The 18508-nt window shown below is 38.0% G+C and overlaps 3 protein-coding genes across 5 annotated transcripts in view; 1 reads left to right on the top strand and 2 right to left on the bottom strand.

The window, feature by feature from the left end:
• Positions 1-8701, top strand: part of LOC109997399 (voltage-dependent calcium channel subunit alpha-2/delta-3-like) — a 33714-nt gene extending 25013 nt beyond the window's left edge. Inside the window, exons 21-40 of one of the 2 annotated variants that reach the window (XM_065954803.1) lie at positions 190-261; positions 392-453; positions 547-614; positions 766-811; positions 926-1023; positions 1161-1254; positions 2259-2354; positions 2477-2598; positions 3212-3289; positions 4348-4409; positions 4490-4534; positions 4622-4684; positions 5118-5188; positions 5322-5397; positions 5669-5709; positions 6103-6158; positions 6328-6445; positions 6561-6674; positions 6922-7003; positions 7846-8701. In XM_065954803.1, coding sequence (XP_065810875.1) covers positions 190-261; positions 392-453; positions 547-614; positions 766-811; positions 926-1023; positions 1161-1254; positions 2259-2354; positions 2477-2598; positions 3212-3289; positions 4348-4409; positions 4490-4534; positions 4622-4684; positions 5118-5188; positions 5322-5397; positions 5669-5709; positions 6103-6158; positions 6328-6445; positions 6561-6674; positions 6922-7003; positions 7846-7938 — 1557 coding nt within the window. In that variant the 3' untranslated portion in view covers positions 7939-8701. Of the gene's footprint in view, positions 1-189; positions 262-391; positions 454-546; positions 615-765; positions 812-925; positions 1024-1160; positions 1255-2258; positions 2355-2476; positions 2599-3211; positions 3290-4347; positions 4410-4489; positions 4535-4621; positions 4685-5117; positions 5189-5321; positions 5398-5668; positions 5710-6102; positions 6159-6327; positions 6446-6560; positions 6675-6921; positions 7004-7845 lie in introns of those variants that run through there. The other variant, XR_010666417.1, reaches the window with a different exon arrangement.
• On the bottom strand, positions 8694-12889 carry LOC136179214 (uncharacterized). 2 transcript variants are annotated; one of them, XM_065954808.1, is made up of 11 exons: positions 12797-12889; positions 12403-12681; positions 11923-12213; positions 11200-11511; positions 10876-10935; positions 10603-10659; positions 10425-10508; positions 10232-10300; positions 9987-10088; positions 9031-9071; positions 8694-8940 (listed from the first exon to the last, which is right to left on the bottom strand). In XM_065954808.1, exons 1-11 carry the CDS (start codon positions 12876-12878, stop codon positions 8806-8808), a joined length of 1512 nt encoding a protein of 503 aa, XP_065810880.1. In that variant the 5' UTR covers positions 12879-12889; the 3' UTR covers positions 8694-8805. The 2 variants fall into 2 exon arrangements, with proteins under 2 accessions (XP_065810880.1, XP_065810881.1); XM_065954809.1 differs by lacking the exon at positions 10603-10659.
• A 1477-nt stretch (positions 12890-14366) lies between these two features.
• LOC136179253 (uncharacterized) lies at positions 14367-18195 on the bottom strand. The gene is made up of 5 exons (XM_065955067.1): positions 18081-18195; positions 16515-16541; positions 16110-16388; positions 15630-15920; positions 14367-14731 (listed from the first exon to the last, which is right to left on the bottom strand). The coding sequence occupies exons 1-5, from the start codon at positions 18112-18114 to the stop codon at positions 14367-14369; spliced, it is 996 nt and encodes a 331-aa protein (XP_065811139.1). The 5' UTR covers positions 18115-18195.
• Between the last annotated feature and the right edge of the window lie 313 nt (positions 18196-18508).

Here is an 18508-nt window from a genome sequence, read left to right as displayed (position 1 = left end):
GCTGTAGGAACATGTGTGAATAAACAACTCAGGAAGACTTGAGGGGCTAGCTGTACTGCAATGTTATTGTAGTCCTAAAATGATCATTCGATAACCCAGTATTATTGCAGATATGTACAGGTTGTAGATAGGAGATTAATAACCGTGTCACAGCTCTTTTTGTGCATCTTTGTGTGCTTTCTCTTTCAGCTCCGTAACGCCATGGTGAACAGGAGGACGGGGGCTTTCTCCATGGAGGTGAAGAAGACGGTGGATCGAGGGGTGAGGCTGCAGATAAACATGTTTAGTGTCTCAGATAAAGTTTTTCTCTTAGTTGTCTTGAGACTACAGGAGCACATTAGTTGTGATAATTTGATGGTATAAGTGCGATTTATTCTTCTGCTCTCTTTAGAGGCGTGTCCTGAAGATGCACAATGACTATTACTACACAGACATTAAAGGAACTCCATTCAGGTGGAGGAAAAGTTTGATTTACACTCTTTAAAAAGGGTCTCTGTGAGTTTCTGTGTCCGCCAAGTTGATTGACAGGTTGATTCTCTCCTCCAGCGTGGGGGTTGCTCTCTCGAGAGGTCATGGAAAATACTTCTTCAGAGGAAACGTGTCAGTTGAAGCTGGTAAGTCACTTCAGCCCTGTCATGTACTCCATTAACAGAAGTCTGAACACAGTGAGAAGCATGTCACTCTGACCTGCTTGTTTAGGAGGTCTCATCGTATGAGTCCTTCCGGGCTGGCACTGCTGAAGCGTTACTGACTTGTGTTTTTCAGGGCTCCGTGATCTGGAACAGCCAGATGTCGCCCTGGCAGATGAATGGTAACGCTGGGGTTGTGGGAGCGGGCATTCATGCGATATGTAGGTTATCCCTCTTTGTTCATGGGGGATGTTTGAGGCCTGTGATGTAACAGTGTGGCTCTGTTTGGACCACAGGACCTACTGCAACACAGAGGAGCAGCACGAGCACCGACACCTGACCCAGATTCAGGCCATCAAGCTCTTCATGACGGGCAAAAGACCTCACCTCAAGTGTAGGACACATCTGTGACCCAACTCAGTATATCGCACTACACGGACCTATGTTTTGCTTATGACTGACATAAACTAGTAATTTGTACAAAAGGATGGGTCTGATCAGGTCTTTAAACTGGTCTGCATCACTCTGCAGGTGACAGAGAGCTGATCCAGGAGGTGTTGTTCGATGCTGTGGTAACAGCTCCACTGGAGGCCTACTGGACCGGACTGGCCCTCAACAAGTCAGAGTAAGAACTTTTTGATGTCACTTTAAGCCAACAGTACGGTGAAATGTCAGAAAGGGATCAGTGAAGGGAGTATTTTAGTTTTTTTTATATACATTCTCATTTAGTTTGTTGGATCACTCCAACGACAAACGTCAAAGATCAATTGTTTTTGTGATCCTAATGATTTTTATCCAAACCATTTTTATTAATGTGTTAAATCAAATCAATTGTACAGCAGCCCTTAAGCATCTATAGTTAAACCTGCTTTTTAAAAGATATCTTTAAAATGAAGAGAGACTTAATCTACAACCCTTTACCATTTTTGTGATGTCAATATATATTTTTTTAATTTGTCTCGAACCATGCTTATGTACGTTAAAAGGATGCGTTTGTCATTTTGATTGTTGCTTCTCAAAGCAATGTCAATGTAAGAGATTGGCATGGACAACATCCTAAAAAATACATTTCACAGTTCAGCTGATGCTAAAATGAGTCATTATCAGTCTAAACTAACAAAATGTGTCTCTTCCACAGTTAGTCTCTTTTGGTGTAAAATCTCCTCTTTGAGCTCACACAGACACAGTTTCCTCTCAGTGCAGCAGTGCAGGGAGGGTAACAGGAGGAGGGCGTCTTGTACTTAAAACGACTATATTTGTCAAACTGCTGAAGCTTCACATTAGCTTCAGCTGAACTTTAGAGTTCACTGAGGCACAAAATGAGGACTGTGGAGTTTGTCCCTGATCACTTACAATAGAGTCATGCTAGTGCTACGATTGAAAGTACTTAAAAATGCATGCAAACTCCTGCACACTGTCTAACCTACAAACTACATTAACCTCAAGTGTTTTGGTCCCAAAAAATGACCAGTTAGTTCACTGCACTCAACCTGATCTCTTAATTAAAAGGAAAATCTAAATAAAAAGTGGTATTGTACGGCCGTGTTTGGAAACCAGCCAGAAAGGTTTTGGAGAAATGGATTCAAACACCCCCTGAACAGATGTCTTATTGAAGATTTTTACAAACAGGAACTCAGACAAAGGAGTGGAGATCACCTTCCTGGGAACCCGCACCGGCCTGTCGAGAACAAACCTATTTGTGCCAGCTGATCAGCTCTCCAATCAGTGAGTGATTCTGCTCAACATTTCTCTAATCATTACTTACAGCACGAGGCGAGGCTGCGCTCTTGCTCAATGAATCCAATCCTACTCTGCTCATCTCTGCTCCACTCTGTGTGTGTCCTCAGAGATTTCCTGACAGCTGAGGACAAGGAGGGTGTGTTTAACGCTGATCACTTCCCTCTGTGGTACAAGAGAGCGGCGGAACAGGTCCCCGGCACGTTCGTCTACTCCATCCCCTTCAGCACAGGTACACAGGGAACAATCAAAGAGAAATAAAAGCTCTCTGAGTCGGCTACTGATGCTGAATTAAATGCACGTCACGTTATACGAGACACTTTAAAAGTACTTTCAATTATCAGGTGCAGCAGTATGTAAAGTACTTTTGTGAAATTCCTCTGGTTGCCGTAGTCATTTAGCATTTTAACATCTGAATCGGTCTCTTTCTACAGCCGTCTCTCTGTTATGGATTGTGGTTTTTACTGGTTTACACTGATAGGATTTGCAGCACAGCTCACTTCCTTTATAGGTTTTATCCTGTAAATGTGGCTCACGTTCTGTCCACTGGCCGGTGAATTCAACTTCACTCTGCAGGACATTTACCAACCTTTATCTGTTAATGAAGACTGCATCCACTCAGGCTTTGCCATCTTAACCAGAAATGTCCCATCACAGCACCCATATGAGGATTATGAGAGTCATCAGACTGTAGAAAAAACTCTCACTGGACTCCATTACTGTAAAGAAATTGATTAGTGCTGAAGTGCTTTCTGAGTTTACTGGGTAAAGAGCGCCATCTAGTGAGCACAACGTGTACCCAGACCAGATGACGTGTAGTTTGAATCTTTGCTCTTTCTCTCTAGCTTTAGAAAATAAGAGTGTTGTTCTGGCCAGCACAGCAATTCAGCTCCTTGATGACAGGAAGTCTCCAATCGTTGCAGGTAACAAACACTTTTCCTTTCCTTAAATTTATTTGAAAGCATATTTTTGATTTAGTGCATAATAAGCTGCATGTAATTAATCATTTTATAGTTCATACAGAGCAACTAAACATAAACATGTTTGAGAGACCATACGTATACACCTAAATACAGTGTATCAAATACATATCCTTTTGTTCTTTGTTCTCACCACCCCTGACCAATTCTATTCTTGTATACAATCTTCAATTATTCATATGAATTTATTTTGCGCACATGTTTTTTAATCTACTTCTACATTAATTACTACACTACATAAACGGAGTGTCCTTGGTATAAGCTTCATGTCTATTTCTGTCCATCTTCCTACAAGTTGTTTCTAGGACTGTGTGTTGAAGAAGGGTGCTATTAAGCACGTCCAATGGGTGCAGGGAAATTCAAAAACAGCAACAAGATAAAGAATCTATCCACGCACACTTACTCAGTGGCACCAAAAGTTTATTAAATCACATTGTATCAAATATTTAAATATTTTGAAGGGATTAATAGATATTAGATTTTCTTGTTATAAGGTATTTAATTAAAAAATGTATTGTTAAAACTTGGACACACATCTGTATATCAATATACATAAAACATTTTTAATACTTTATATAAAAAACACAACAAATGTTTTTTTCTTCAATCTGCGCTTATCTTTTTATATATATGAAAGCTGCAATATTCCTTTTTTAAAAGATGATTTGTGTATTGATATTGTTAGATAATTGAATGGCAGTATTTGTCCTAAGTATTTTAACTATGTATTTATGTATTTGATGTTTTTACCTTGGAGTGAACCTGACATCATGGTGCCTTTTAAGCCCATTGGTGTACATATCAATATATAAGCGTTTTGCCCCCAGATTTTAAAAATGAACACCTGAAGAAGACCTCTGGTCAAAACGTTAATATTTAGTACACTTTTTTGAGGCATTGAGTAAGTGTGCGGGCATATCTCTTTCTCTTCCTATTTGTGAGGACTGTATAAGTAAGCAGAGAATCCCAACCAAGCTGAACCTGACTCTCTGTGGTTTCAGCTGTGGGGATCCAGATGAAGCTTGAGTTCTTTCAGAGAAAGTTCTGGACAGCCTGCAGACAGGTAAACACATAAACAATACTGCGACTTGAGCCTCCTGATAAGCGCTTGGAACTGAACTACACGTTTGTTTTTATGCTTAGTGTACAGCTTTGGACGGAAAATGCAGCATCAGCTGTGATAACGAGGTAAGAAGGGACAATAAGCGCTGGCTTTTTTATTTCAATCTCTTGCTGTATATATTATGTCGACCTTTATTTTCTCCCCTCTGACAGGACATTAACTGTTATCTTATTGACAACAACGGCTTCATTCTGGTCACAGAGGAGCAGTCTCAGGTAAGGTGTGCCATAAAAGTCTTATTCTTGTTCTTGCAACTTGGATCACTTCACAGAGATTCTATTATGTTTCAAAGTGATGACGTAGGTGGTCACATACTGTTCATCAAATAACTATAAATCTGTCGGTTTATGGACAAGACGGACATCTGCTTTCTCCAAAGGAAGCGCTTAATAACAACACTGAAAACTTAAAACTAGTTATGCAAAGTTTCATAGATAATTATTTAAGAATATTTTGTCTTGATTTTAGTAAGCATCTGGTTAATCCTGTACGTGAGCTGCAGCTTGTATCTTTCGCTGCAAGGCATCATTATTATTTTTTTTAAACTTTACTTGCTCCTTTTCTCACTGGATGTTCCCATTATTTTGACCACCCCACTGCTTGTGTTTAATTGTTTGCCTGTGCACCCTGACATAACTTCTCTCTCAGACAGGGCTCTTCTTTGGAGAGGTGGAGGGTGCTGTGATGAACAAACTTCTCCAGATGGGCTCTTTCAAAAGGTCACAAATACAATACAATATGTCACCGCGCGTTCACTGCATGCACACAATAAACCTGAGCTCGAAAGCATGCTGTCATGCTTTTTCATATTTAATGTTTATGAAAACCTCTGCCTCTCTGTTTGTGTTGCAGGATCACGCTGTACGATTATCAGGCCCTGTGCAGAGAGTACGCCGGGAGCAGCGACAGTGCACGCACTTTATCAGACGTGAGTGTGCAGAAAGAGCCGATTTAAAGTCAGAGATATTAGAAGCAATCTTCCCCGTTCATCTGCTCTATACTGTACGTACTTTGGCATGACCAGAGAACAAATCATCAGCATACACCTGATGTCTGAGTTTGTGGTTAACATTGGGTAAGAAAATATCAGTGACATGTGGAGCAGTCTCAAAATGAACTCAGACATTAAAACAGTGTTAGACATGATTTCACTCCTGCATACAGATTCTGACATCATATTGTCTCTCTTTTATCTTCAGCCCTTTTCTGTTGTGAAGTGGCTCCTGACGAAACTTGTCATGTAAGAACAAAACAAATTGGAGAAAGTGTGGTAACTCTTTATCCAAAAGCTTTATAACTACTAACAGTGTTGTATATGAAATAAGACAATCATCACTTGTATAATTAAAAATACAGGAAGAAAAGAGATGTTTATCACTCTTTAAAGCCTTCAATTGAACTTCAATTCAATCAGTCAAGTAACTGTTAAAAAGTTTCAGGATAGATATGTGAACTCATTCGTTTGGTTCTGGTGCTTGGATGGTAATAAATGTGTTTATGAGCTACTTAAAATCTTTTATATAGAAATATAATTAGTTACTAAAGCTTTTCCTTGTGTTGATCCATTATATATTTTCCACTGTAAGTCACTGTAAACATTTGTATTAATTGATGTTTGTGTTTTGCCTTAAAGATTCCTGCTGGAGTTTAATCTGTACAGCTGGTGGAATGTCGATCTCTCAGTGAAAGGTAGAAGTAGCTGATGGTCATGGTGGTCATTTTACTGTTTGAATGTGAGAAACAGAGGTATGGATGTCTGGGAGAGTATGAGTGAGAGATGGAAATATACTCTGTTGATCTGTGGTTTTAATGAATGTCTGTGGCCCAGATTAACTTTACTAGCTTTGTCCGCCTTCAGCTCAGAGACCTCGGGGTAAAACCATGATGGTGCCGTGTGATACAGTATACCCTGCGTTTGTCTCTGAACGCACCATCAAAGAAACGACAGGCAACATTGACTGTGACGGCTGTATCAGGTACGACTTCAGACCAGGGACTCGTGAACTGATTGACCTCTTTTCTAACAACACCTGTTGAACATGAAACCAGTCTAATACTATCGTATTATAATTCTATTATTTGTCTCTGCAGATCTTTTGTTATACAGCAGATCCCCAGCAGTAACCTCTTCATGGTGGTTGTGGATAATAAATGCGACTGTAGCAGTGCTCCTCCAGTAACCATGGACCCCATCGAGATTATGTATATCCTTTCTAGAGGAAACACAGATGTTTGATATGTGGAAACGTTTCTTAAAAACATTTTATCCTTGCATGATTAGTGAGATAATGTGCAAGTTTTTTACTTTTCAGTTCATTACATTTGCTTTCTTATATCTTGTCCTCTAGTTACACACCTTAATAGTTTAATTTTAAATCATGTTATATGAGTTGCGATGTGGGTGAAGCTGTGAACTGTGGCGATTTATTTACATCTTTGACTCCTTTGAACACAACGAGTCACTCAAGTGTGACAGACTGAAGTTTCAGAAGGACAGAAAAAAACCTGAGTCGTGTCATCCTTTCCACCCTGAGGTATGAGAATGTGTGCTTAATTGTTTGCATTCATTGAGTGAAGGTTTACTTGAATGTCTTTAAAGTCATGTTGGTACTAAAGCAAAAGGGACAAACAGTAGCAGTGACTTCCTGAAGTGTTAACTGCTTGTTTGGCAATCAATCTTCATGAAGTTACTCACTGCTCCAGGTAGTAATACAGTCCAACACAGAAACTCCATCAAAACTAAAACTTGTTTTTTATTTAAGGCTAGGTTTAATAAAAATAAACATGATATCACATATAAATGAGTGATTTTGTTTTTTTAAAAGGTGCTCATAGAAGTGTTCCCCTGTTATGCTAAGCTAAGCTATCCAATTTCTATCATACATAATAGAGTGATATCAATGGTTTAATCTTCTTCTCGGTATGTAAACACATTATCTTTAGTTTTGTCCTTATTATTGTATATTGTGTACTTTTGGAGTATCAGACTTCCTGAGACTGTTGTGTCACTGAGCACATGATGATATCCAGCCATCTATGATGGTTTCCCTTTTCCATAATTATTATACTTTAACTCACTTTCAAATATTGTCCTATAACATTTTATTGAAAAAATTACATTTTTGGATGACCCTGGCACTGTCACATTTGCCAGAACAGATAACACACAAGCTTTCATCTCTATCACAGATCTCCGTAGTAAAGTCAAATAATTGACAAAACAACCTTAAAAAAAAGTTCCAAATGATCAACACAACAAATCTGTTAGCATCCACTATCTCTCTCCCCAGTTAATCAAAGCTACAGCCTTCATGTTGACATGATCTCTGACACCCTGTACATCATAGATGTTAAACACACGACTGTGTTTGTGCAGGAAAATGCCATGGAGTGTGGTTCAGCAACACGCCTCTCCAGTGGTCTTACAGCGGCTCTGCTGCCCCTGATAGCAGCGACCATCAGCAGGTGACCACAACCAGCAGGACTGGACTTCAGTATGGACTAAATCAACAAGAAGATGCTGACAAACACAGAGAACATTGCCAATCAGATGTGAACTTACTCATACCTCTGCAAAGGCAGCGCTCTTCGAAATACAAATCAGTAGCACTGAGACTCACATCCATTAATGCCAAACACTTAAATAATGCGGTGCAGATAAAGAACAAGACAATAACAGGATTTCCTGGTGTCTGCTGAGAGCATTGCTGACAGTTCACCATCTTTTCTATAATGTGTGCTGATATTAAATAGGAGAAAGAAAGACTGTCAACAGCTTGCAGTAGGAGAAGAGGCATTTCGTGTCAATTCATTAAAAAGCCTTTCTTTATTTCACTGGAAAATATTATGGCTAATGTGAAAGTCTGCAGAATGTAAAACACACTTTTTTTTCAAACGTGAAAGAATGCAGAGACGTCTATGTTTTTGGCAATAAATTGCTAAAGTAAAAATGAACATTGCTTTCATAGTTTTCTGTATTCATATAGTTTGAAGTTTATTTTGAAAATCCAGTCTTTTTAATGTCGGTAACAATATTGATCATGTCAAATACCTGTGAGATAAGAGAAAGGTTAAACTTGCTTTATTCTGCCATTTCCTCTTTCTCGTTTGAAAGCAGGACATTTCAGACAAAATGAAGATGCATGAAGAAGAAGATCACAGAATGTTACCCTGTTAACCATGTGTTTGACAAAGCTTATGAATAAATAAAAATAAATATTTTACTTCATTTACACCTTGTGTTATATTTCATGTGTGAAAGAGAGAGAGAGAAATAGAGAGGTGTCGATGCGAGTTAGTCAAATAGAATATGGTATTGTTGGTCAACTCCTACAGTCTATTTACAGTGGTAGTAAGTTGTAGACACAAGCAGGGTGTCCTTCAGTGAGCCTCCACAGTGCTGTACACCAAGTCCTTCTGCGCTGTACACAGCTGCCTCATCAGAGATTGTGAAGTAATAACACGTGGTGTACTGGAGGGGGGAGGGAAAATAAATACATCTGTAGCATCCTTTAATATACATGGACAATGTTTTTAACACCATCTCTCATGTCAGACTTACATGATGACTTTCAGACTCCTGTCGTTTCTGCTCCTCAGAACCTGTTTTAAGAAAAAACACAGTTTGGAAAAGTTTATTTAATGACAAAGTCTTTAATAAAAAGATGATTCATTTAATAAATATAAATTTGCAGTCCAACCCATTGTATTTATAAACATCCCTTCTCAAACAGGGTTTTGCTCTCGTGTGAAACAGAGTGTAATGATCGAAGAAATTAAATTATTTTTGTCTCAGTGCACAAGTGGTTGACCACACTCATGGTTTACTGGTGTGAACTTCAGCTCTTGCTTGCTTGTTCAAGACAAGCTGATAATTACACCAGACATCTCTGCGTGTGATTATTTACTTAAACTAATAATCATAGGGACAAGAATGTATCAAGTAAAGGGATGCCACACACTACATCATTTATAGCCTGTGCTAGTTTGCAATGCCTTTCCCTTTAAAAAACAGAAACAGAAACATTGCCAAAAAAAATATTTAAAAAAATATATCATACTATAAAAATATGTAAAACATGAAGCATTAGATCATACATGACTACAAGAATGAGTCCTCTTGAAAACTGTTTCAGTTTGAGTTTAAAATGATCCCAGTCAGGATCCAGTATGAGCTCTGCAGGTAAGGCAATTCACATTTTGACACCTTGAACAGAAAAAGCTGTTTGTCCGAGCTTCACGGTCTCCAATAGATGCTCACGTGTTACAGAACCTGAACTGTAAGTGGAACCACGAGGTCACAGAGCACATCAGGAGTCTGATTATTTCAACATTTTTGGATGAGTTTAAGAAAATTTGATAAAACTTTAAATATTCAATTATTTTAGAACTTGACAACGATGTGACCTTATCGACTTCCTCTCCAAGATTTGACTTGCTCTGTTGTATGTCATCATCAGAGGCCTGATTGTGTAGGTGCTGCTTGGGATCAGAAGGTTACAGAAACAACATTCTCACCTGCTCTTCTTCTGTTGCAGAGAGCTGCAGAGACCAGAAACATTACGCCCACAGTTACTTCACAACCTGCTGCAATGACTACAAACTTCAAGATCCACTTTCCTTTGAAACAACAGAAACCATGAACAAATGTCAGTTTCACTTCTCACATTCTTAACAAAATACATGTTCTGTGTATAAATGCATTACAATTCAGCCGTGGAAACTATTTTAAAAGTAAATAAAGTATTAAGTCACATTCTCACCTGAAGTTGTTTTCAGAGGGATTTCAGGGAAAGTGTTTTCTTTAGTGTCAGGATTACTGACACTTAAACCTAGTGAGTACATTCAGAAAAATGTCATTTTTCATAAACACATTCAGGGTTTCTCATATGTATTAAACAACCTTCATATCAGCACAACAATCAGCATGAACTTTGGAATGACTAATAAACTCACCTGATGGTGGTTTCACAGACGTCAGGAAGGTGGAGACAACGTTACTTGTTGTACTAACAGTCAGACCTGAATGAAGAACAGTACCTATAAAACAAGCCATACTTGTCATATCAGATTAAAACATATAACATTTCTGATTAATTGAAGGTAATGAAAATTGTATCTCTACATTTATTACCTGATGTTTGTTTTGTAAGAGTAATGGAAGTGGAAGCAGGCCTGTCAATATTCTGACCTGGAGTATACAAAGGTTTTTAAAATCTTTAAAGAATAACATTTATGATAGTGAGTGATTAATGATAATGTTCTGCATACCTATTTATTTCATTTTTAGATTTTTTCAGTGTGTGTGTGTGTCGGGGGGGGGACAGACAGAACATGATGGGAGAAGAAGTGGTGGGTGACATGAAACAAAAGAGTTACAACATGTATAAAGTATAATATTTCCTACCTGTGTTCATAGTAAATGCAGACATGGTCGGGCTCCTGTTTGACTCTATTTTCAGAATATCTACAACAGAAGAAGACAGAGTTCGATCAGCCAAATTCATGTGTAAGACATGAATGCAATCATCTAGGCAGCACAATTCAGGATTTATAATGACATTTATTTGAATACATACACACACCAAATTATTGTATGGGGGGTGTCTCCCTTAAATTTACACAATTCAAACTGACTTTTTTTAATGAATTCATATCAGCTGAACATATCAAACACATCAGCTGATGTGGTGCAGCTGTGAATCATGTACCTGCATTTTTTCTGACTTACACGTCAAGCTGTATCCATCACTCCGAGGAGACAAAGAGTCGGGTTTATCTCCTAATGTGTAATCACAGCTGGCATCGCTTTGTTGAACTGAACGAAGTTGACTCAGAACATTAAGGATATTGACAGAAAAATGGCAAAATGACTGTTTGTTTTTGTTTGTTTGTCTCATTATGGTTTTTGTTTCAACTGGACGACTTGCTTCTCCAAAGTACAGGTGACATCTTGTATCATGATTAGCAGATACAGGCAGAGAGCAGGTAAAGAGCACAGATTCCCCAGGAGAATGATGAAGAGTAAGCTCTGGTTTCTTACCTACAAAACAAAGTTTCATTGTTAATAATAAATACAATAAAACCTTTATTCATATAGCACAATTCAAAAACAAGTTACTCAGTGCTATACGATTAAAACAACCAAACAAAAATAAAAACAAACAAAAAAATCAACAAATACTAAAACAAATAATTTGTCAAATACCTGATACTCTACCATCAAGTTATTTGTAAGAGGGTGTGATATTTCAAACACTGCTGGCATTAGCAGTCAAGCTGTGATAAAACCCTGTACACATGTGACTCTAAACAAACTTAAAGGTCACATATGATACTCCTTTTCAAAAAGCTTAAATAACGCTCAGAGGTCCCCAAAACATGTCTTTGAGTTTTCTTGTTGAAAATCTATGTATTATATTATATGATGCAGCATCAAGAAACTGTCACTCACTGAGTATGGTGATGGAGGATGTCTCACTGTGTGGAGATGGAGATTCCTTGTCACCGAACTTTGACATGTAGAAACATGTGAGTTTAACCTCAGCAGGTGAACCCTGTTGTGTCCTCTTCAGCAGCTCAGTTCCTATCAGAGTCTGCAGACAGGAGAGTCTTATTTCTCCACTCAGAGTGTAGAAAAAACACTTAGACACTGAAACAGATGGTGGAGGCTGACAGTGCACTGTGACTGAGTCTGTCTCGTTGATCACAGGTGGATTCACAGTCAGTTTAGGTGGATGAGAAGCTGAAAAATTAAGCAAATGTCAGATTAAATTTAATTATTTGTTACGCTTAATTTGTTGGTTTATTGTACATGATGACATGACGAGAAAGTGTTTCTTGTTTTTTTTAAACTTCGCAAAGTACCATTTTTAATTTTGCTGATACCGTAGCAAGTACTCAAAATAATCATCCCATAGCAGTTCTCACTCACTTTGAATGATGATGGAGATCTCGGCACTCTCAGGAGATTGTGATCCACTCAGGTAAAAACATGTGACTTTAACCTCAGCAGGTGAACTCTGATGTGACATCTTCAGCAGCTCAGTTCCTGTCAGAGTCTGCAGACATGGGAGTGCTTTGGCAGGTCGTCCTCTCATAATGAGGAAATAACACATGGACAAAGAAACAGATGGAAGCTGACAGTTCACTGTGACTGAGTCTGTTTCTGTGATCACTGCTGGATCCACTGTCAGAGCAGGTGGAAGAAGAGCTGAAAAATTCAGTTAAACTAATTGTGAGCATGAAAATATAGAAAAGGTACTTAACTGTTATAATATGTGTATAAAATAAATGACACATGAGAGCTATTAAAATCAAGAACTGACCTTGTGTTTTTAACTGAGGAAATGAACCTTTTAAAGAAAAGTGTGTAAACAAAGGAAACAGATTAATTAGTGATGAGTACATCACTAAGCTAATGTATTTCTGTAAAACTATAACAAAGCAAAAAGAAACCAATACATATGAATCTAGCATTATAATCAGGGCTTTGAATTAACATCTTTGATCACCAGCCAACATGGCTAGTAGATTTTTAAAGTTAACAGCCAACCAGATTTTCCACCAGCCAAAATGTACGAGCCACTCACAACCCAACAGCCATTAAAAATTAAAAGTCCTTCTTCTTCTTTTCCCATCCTCTGTAATCTTCATTGTCCTATGTGTCGGCAGCAGCCTTCCTTTTTTGCTCTTCTGGGGCCATATTCATGAAGCCTCCTAAATACTAAGAGTTGCTCCTACTGACAAAATTCTCAGAAAATTCTTTGGATCTGGACATTTTCTAACAATTTCCCTCAAAGTTAGGACTAGATCCTTGTAAAGATGAAAGTTATTTACAAAGTGTCTGAACCCTTAAGAGAGCCCCCAAGGTGTAAAACTGTTAGGAGGACTTTTAACAGGCTGAAGATTTTCTCAAGCTGAGGAGAAAATGAAGAAATGTTCTCCAAACACTACATGAAGAATATTTTTGACTTATAGTTGGGCAGAACAGGATTATTTGTACAGACATTTCAATCCGTCTTTGACTTTTTTCAGTAGAAAGTGAGACATGCATGTTGAGTTTCTGGTTACCTCCACAGGTGCATCCTATCTTTACCTGCTGTTGTAACTATCAGCATGTGAAGAAGCTGCTGCACAAGTGGGCATGTGATTTCAAACATCTTTTAGGCTATATACTATTAAAGTATGTCTTACAAATTATCACACAGATGCTAATTTCAAAGTGTTCATAATTACACAGCCATGAAATATTATTTTTAAAATCTCCACATCAATAAAGTTCTTTGATGAAGTGACATGAATCTGAGTCCATAGAACCTGTTTTATCAACAGTTCATGCATATAAATATATAATATCTGTGTCTTGAAAGCACACAAAAAAGTAGCATATCCATGACATCCCAGTAGAGGACCAGTGAGCAGCTATCAGTTCACTATAACTGATATTCAGAATAATGACTTTTCATAAACACATTCAGGGTTTCTCATATGTATAAAACAACCTTCATATCAGCACAACAATCAGCATGAACTGTGGAATGACTAATAAACTCACCTGATGGTGGTTTCACAGACATCAGGAAGGTGGAGACAACGTTACTTATTGTACTAACGGCTAACATATCTATTTCATTCAATTTTATCGATTTTTTTGGGCTGGTGTTTGACTCTATTTTCAGAATATCTACAACAGAAGAAGACAGAGTTCGATCAGCCAAATTCATGTGTAAGACATTAATGCAATCATCTAGGCAGCACAATTCAGGATTTCTAATGAGATTTATTTGAATACATACACACGCCAAATTATTCTATGGGGGGTGTCTCCCTTAAATTTACACAATTTAAACTGACTTTTTTTTTATGAATTCATATCAGCTGAACATATCAAACACATCAGCTGATGTGGTGCAGCAGTGAATCATGTACCTGCATCTTTTCTGACTTACCCGTCAAGCTGAATCCATCACTCCGAGGAGACAAAGACTTGGGTTTATCTCCTAATGTGTAATCACAGCTGGCATCGCTTTGTTGAACTGAACGATGTTGACTTAGAACATTAAGGATATTGACAGAAAAATGGCAAAATGACTGTTTTTTTTTGTTTGTTTGACTCATTATGGTTTTTGTTTCAACTGGACGACTTGCTTCTCCAAAGTAAAGGTGACATCTTGTATCATGATTAGCAGATACAGGCAGAGAGCAGGTAAAGAGCAACAAATCCCCAGGAGAATGATGAAGACTCAGCTTTGGTTTCTGACCTACAAAAAGAAGAAGTTTCATTGTTAATAATAAAAACAATAAAACCTTTATTCATATAGCACAATTCAAAAACAAGTTACTCAGTGCTATACGATTAAAACAACCAAACAAAAATAAAAACAAACAAAAAAATCAACAAATACTAAAACAAATAATTTGTCAAATACCTGATACTCTACCATCAAGTTATTTGTAAGAGGGTGTGATATTTCAAACACTGCTGGCATTAGCAGTCAAGCTGTGATAAAACCCTGTACACATGTGACTCTAAACAAACTTAAAGGTCACATATGATACTCCTTTTCAAAAAGCTTAAATAACTCTCAGAGGTCCCCAAAACATGTCTTTGAGTTTTCTTGTTGAAAATCCACTCTGATCCTGTATTTTAGCATGCCTTTAACCCCCTGTACTTAAGCCATGCTCAGAACTGTTTCTGTGTCTATAGCTTTAAATTCAAATGAGCTGTGTCTGACCACGCCCCTCTGGAACGGCTTGGCCTGGCTTTGGCTTTCTTGCACCATGTCGTATTGTTTACAGTGGAAAGGCAGACTCAGAGGGCAGAACAAACACCTAGCAGTGGGAGTGTCACCTGCCTGGGGGAGGGGTTACTGCCCTTTGTGATGTCACAAAGAGAAAATCTTTAAACAGCCTGTTTGAGCACACATTCTCGGAAAAGTGGAGCGAGCAAAAGATGTAGAGGAAGAACTTTTTCATAATTGAGGAGTTTGTTGTCAGGCTAGGGACACATATTAGTGTCAGAAAAAACATTGTAAGTGCATTGTGCATAATATGTGACCTTTAAATAATATATTCTTGTATAATCTGATGTGCTCATGTTTAAAAAACATCTCTACTTCTCTTGTTTTGATTATATCTTGATTATAAACTGTCACTCACTGAGTATGGTGATGGAGGATGTCTCACTGTGTGGAGATGGAGATTCCTTGTCACCGAACTTTGACATGTAGAAACATGTGAGTTTAACCTCAGCAGGTGAACCCTGATGTGCCATCTTCAGCAGCTCAGTTCCTGTCAGAGTCTGCAGACAGGAGAGTGTTATTTCTCCACTCAGAGTGTAGAAAAAACACTTAGACACTGAAGCAGATGGTGGAGGCTGACAGTGCACTGTGACTGAGTCTGTCTCGTTGATCACAGGTGGATTCACAGTCAGTTTAGGTGGATGAGAAGCTGAAAAATTAAGCAAATGTCAGATTAAATTTAATTATTTGTTACGCTTAATTTGTTGGTTTATTGTACATGATGACATGACGAGAAAGTGTTTCTTGTTTTTTTTAAACTTCGCAAAGTACCATTTTTAATTTTGCTGATACCGTAGCAAGTAGTCAAAATAATCATCCCATAGCAGTTCTCACTCACTTCGAATGATGATGGAGGTCTCGGCACTCTCAGGAGATTGTGATCCACTCAGGTAAAAACATGTGACTTTAACCTCAGCAGGTGAACTCTGATGTGACATCTTCAGCAGCTCAGTTCCTGTCAGAGTCTGCAGACATGGGAGTGCTTTGGCAGGTCGTCGTCTCATAATGAGGAAATAACACATGGACACAGAAACAGATGGAAGCTGACAGTTCACTGTGACTGAGTCTGTTTCTGTGATCACTGCTGGATCCACTGTCAGAGCAGGTGGAAGAAGAGCTGAAAAATTCAGTTAAACTAATTGTGATTTCATGTAGAGCATTAAAATATAGAAAAGGTACTGAAATGCTATAATATGTGTATAAAATAAATGACACATGAGAGCTATTAAAATCAAGAACTGACCTTGTGTTTTTAACTGAGGAAATGAACCTTTTAAAGAAAAGTGTGTAAACAAAGGAAACAGATTAATTAGTGATGAGTACATCACTAAGCTAATGTATTTCTGTAAAACTATAACAAAGCAAAAAGAAACCAATACATATGAATCTAGCATTATAATCAGGGCTTTGAATTAACATCTTTGATCACCAGCCAACATGGCTAGTAGATTTTTAAAGTTAACAGGCAGCCAGATTTTCCACCAGCCAAAATGTACGAGCCACTCACAACCCAACAGCCATTAAAAATAAAAGTCCTAATTTTCTTCTTCTTTTCCCATCCTCTGTAATCTTCATTGTCCTATGTGTCGGCAGCAGCCTTCCTTTTTTGCTCTTCTGGGGCCATATTCATGAAGCCTCCTAAATACTAAGAGTCGCTCCTACTGACAAAATTCTCAGAAAATTCTTCAGATCCGGACATTTTCTAACAATTTCCCTCAAAGTTAGGACTAGATCCTTGTAAAGATGAAAGTTATTTACAAAGTGTCTGAACCCTTAAGAGAGCCCCCAAGGTGTAAAACTGTTAGGAGGACTTTTAACAGGCTGAAGATTTTCTCAAGCTGAGGAGAAAATGAAGAAATGTTCTCCAAACACTACATGAAGAATATTTTTGACTTATAGTTGGGCAGAACAGGATTATTTGTACAGACATTTCAATCCGTCTTTGACTTTTTTCAGTAGAAAGTGAGACATGCATGTTGAGTTTCTGGTTACCTCCACAGGTGCATCCTATCTTTACCTGCTGTTGTAACTATCAGCATGTGAAGAAGCTGCTGCACAAGTGGGCATGTGATTTCAAACATCTTGTAGGCTATACACTTATAAAGTACGTCTTTCAAATTATCACACATATGTTAATTTCAAAGTGTTCATAATTACACAATGTCTGACTAGAATATATGTTTGACTTTTTAATCTCAACTTTTTGATTAACAAATCACAGCTTCTGAAAAAATGTGTTATACCTAGCAATGGGGTCAAACCCGCCACGTCACTAAGATAAAAGTTTCTGTCCATTCCCTGCTCAGAGTTGCTCTGAGAATGTTCTTAAATCACTTCTAGGCTAAGGGTGCATCCGAATTGTCCCTCCTATCCCCTTTCACTATCCACTTTACCTTAACCCCGGGGAAAACAAAGGCCCGTAGTCAACTGTTGTATGAAACATCACAACATAGGTGTTCATGGGAAATGACGGATTAGTACACCAAGCAGTGTTCCCAGACCAAGATTATGTTTGAAAATCTAAACACACACAAAAACACCCAAATTTCTTGCCAGAAAACAGCCCAATCTGGCAACACTGACTTGTCGTTTCTGCAGCCTGCCGATTCAAACAGAGGTAGTGATATTTGCTTCATTCATCACCAGCCAAAATGGCTAGTAACTCTACAATGTTACATGCCAAATTTAATTTTTACCCACAAAAGGCGGGTGTTAATTTAAAGCCCTGATTGAAATTCATCAGTGATGAATCTGGTTAGTAATTACATACATAGTCAATGAAAGAACAGAAAGAGCTTAATAAACTTACACATGAAGATAACTAGCAGCAGGTGTCCAGCCATGATGAAGCTCAATAATATGAGTGTTCAATAATCCTTAAAGACTACACTTGTGTGTCTGACTACATGGACCTTGAATAGTCCATTTGCACAAACTGACAGGCCACAGACTGTTTTTAAACGCTCACTGTTCCGGTGGTTTATATTTAGAGTGAAACTAATGCAGTGTGAGCTGACTTTTTTAGGCTGACTTTGCCTGGGTTGTTGATTTCTGAAAAACAAAAAGACTAAGATAAATAAACGTTAAGTTAAGTAAGCACGTCTTTTCATACTTTAAAGTCTCATTTGTTTTTGGTGGAAGATTTGGCAAGTTTTTCATGGGCGCAACCCACATACTCATCTCTGTATGGAGTTAGATCAGTCTCAATATACACAAATGCATTTCCCTGCTAAAAAA

The sequence above is a fragment of the Labrus bergylta genome, chromosome 5 (assembly GCF_963930695.1).
Source record: "Labrus bergylta chromosome 5, fLabBer1.1, whole genome shotgun sequence".
Classification (NCBI taxonomy): domain Eukaryota; kingdom Metazoa; phylum Chordata; class Actinopteri; order Labriformes; family Labridae; genus Labrus; species Labrus bergylta.
The sequence above is the reverse complement of the archived record's forward strand: the minus strand, read 5'-3'. Positions and strand labels throughout refer to the sequence as shown.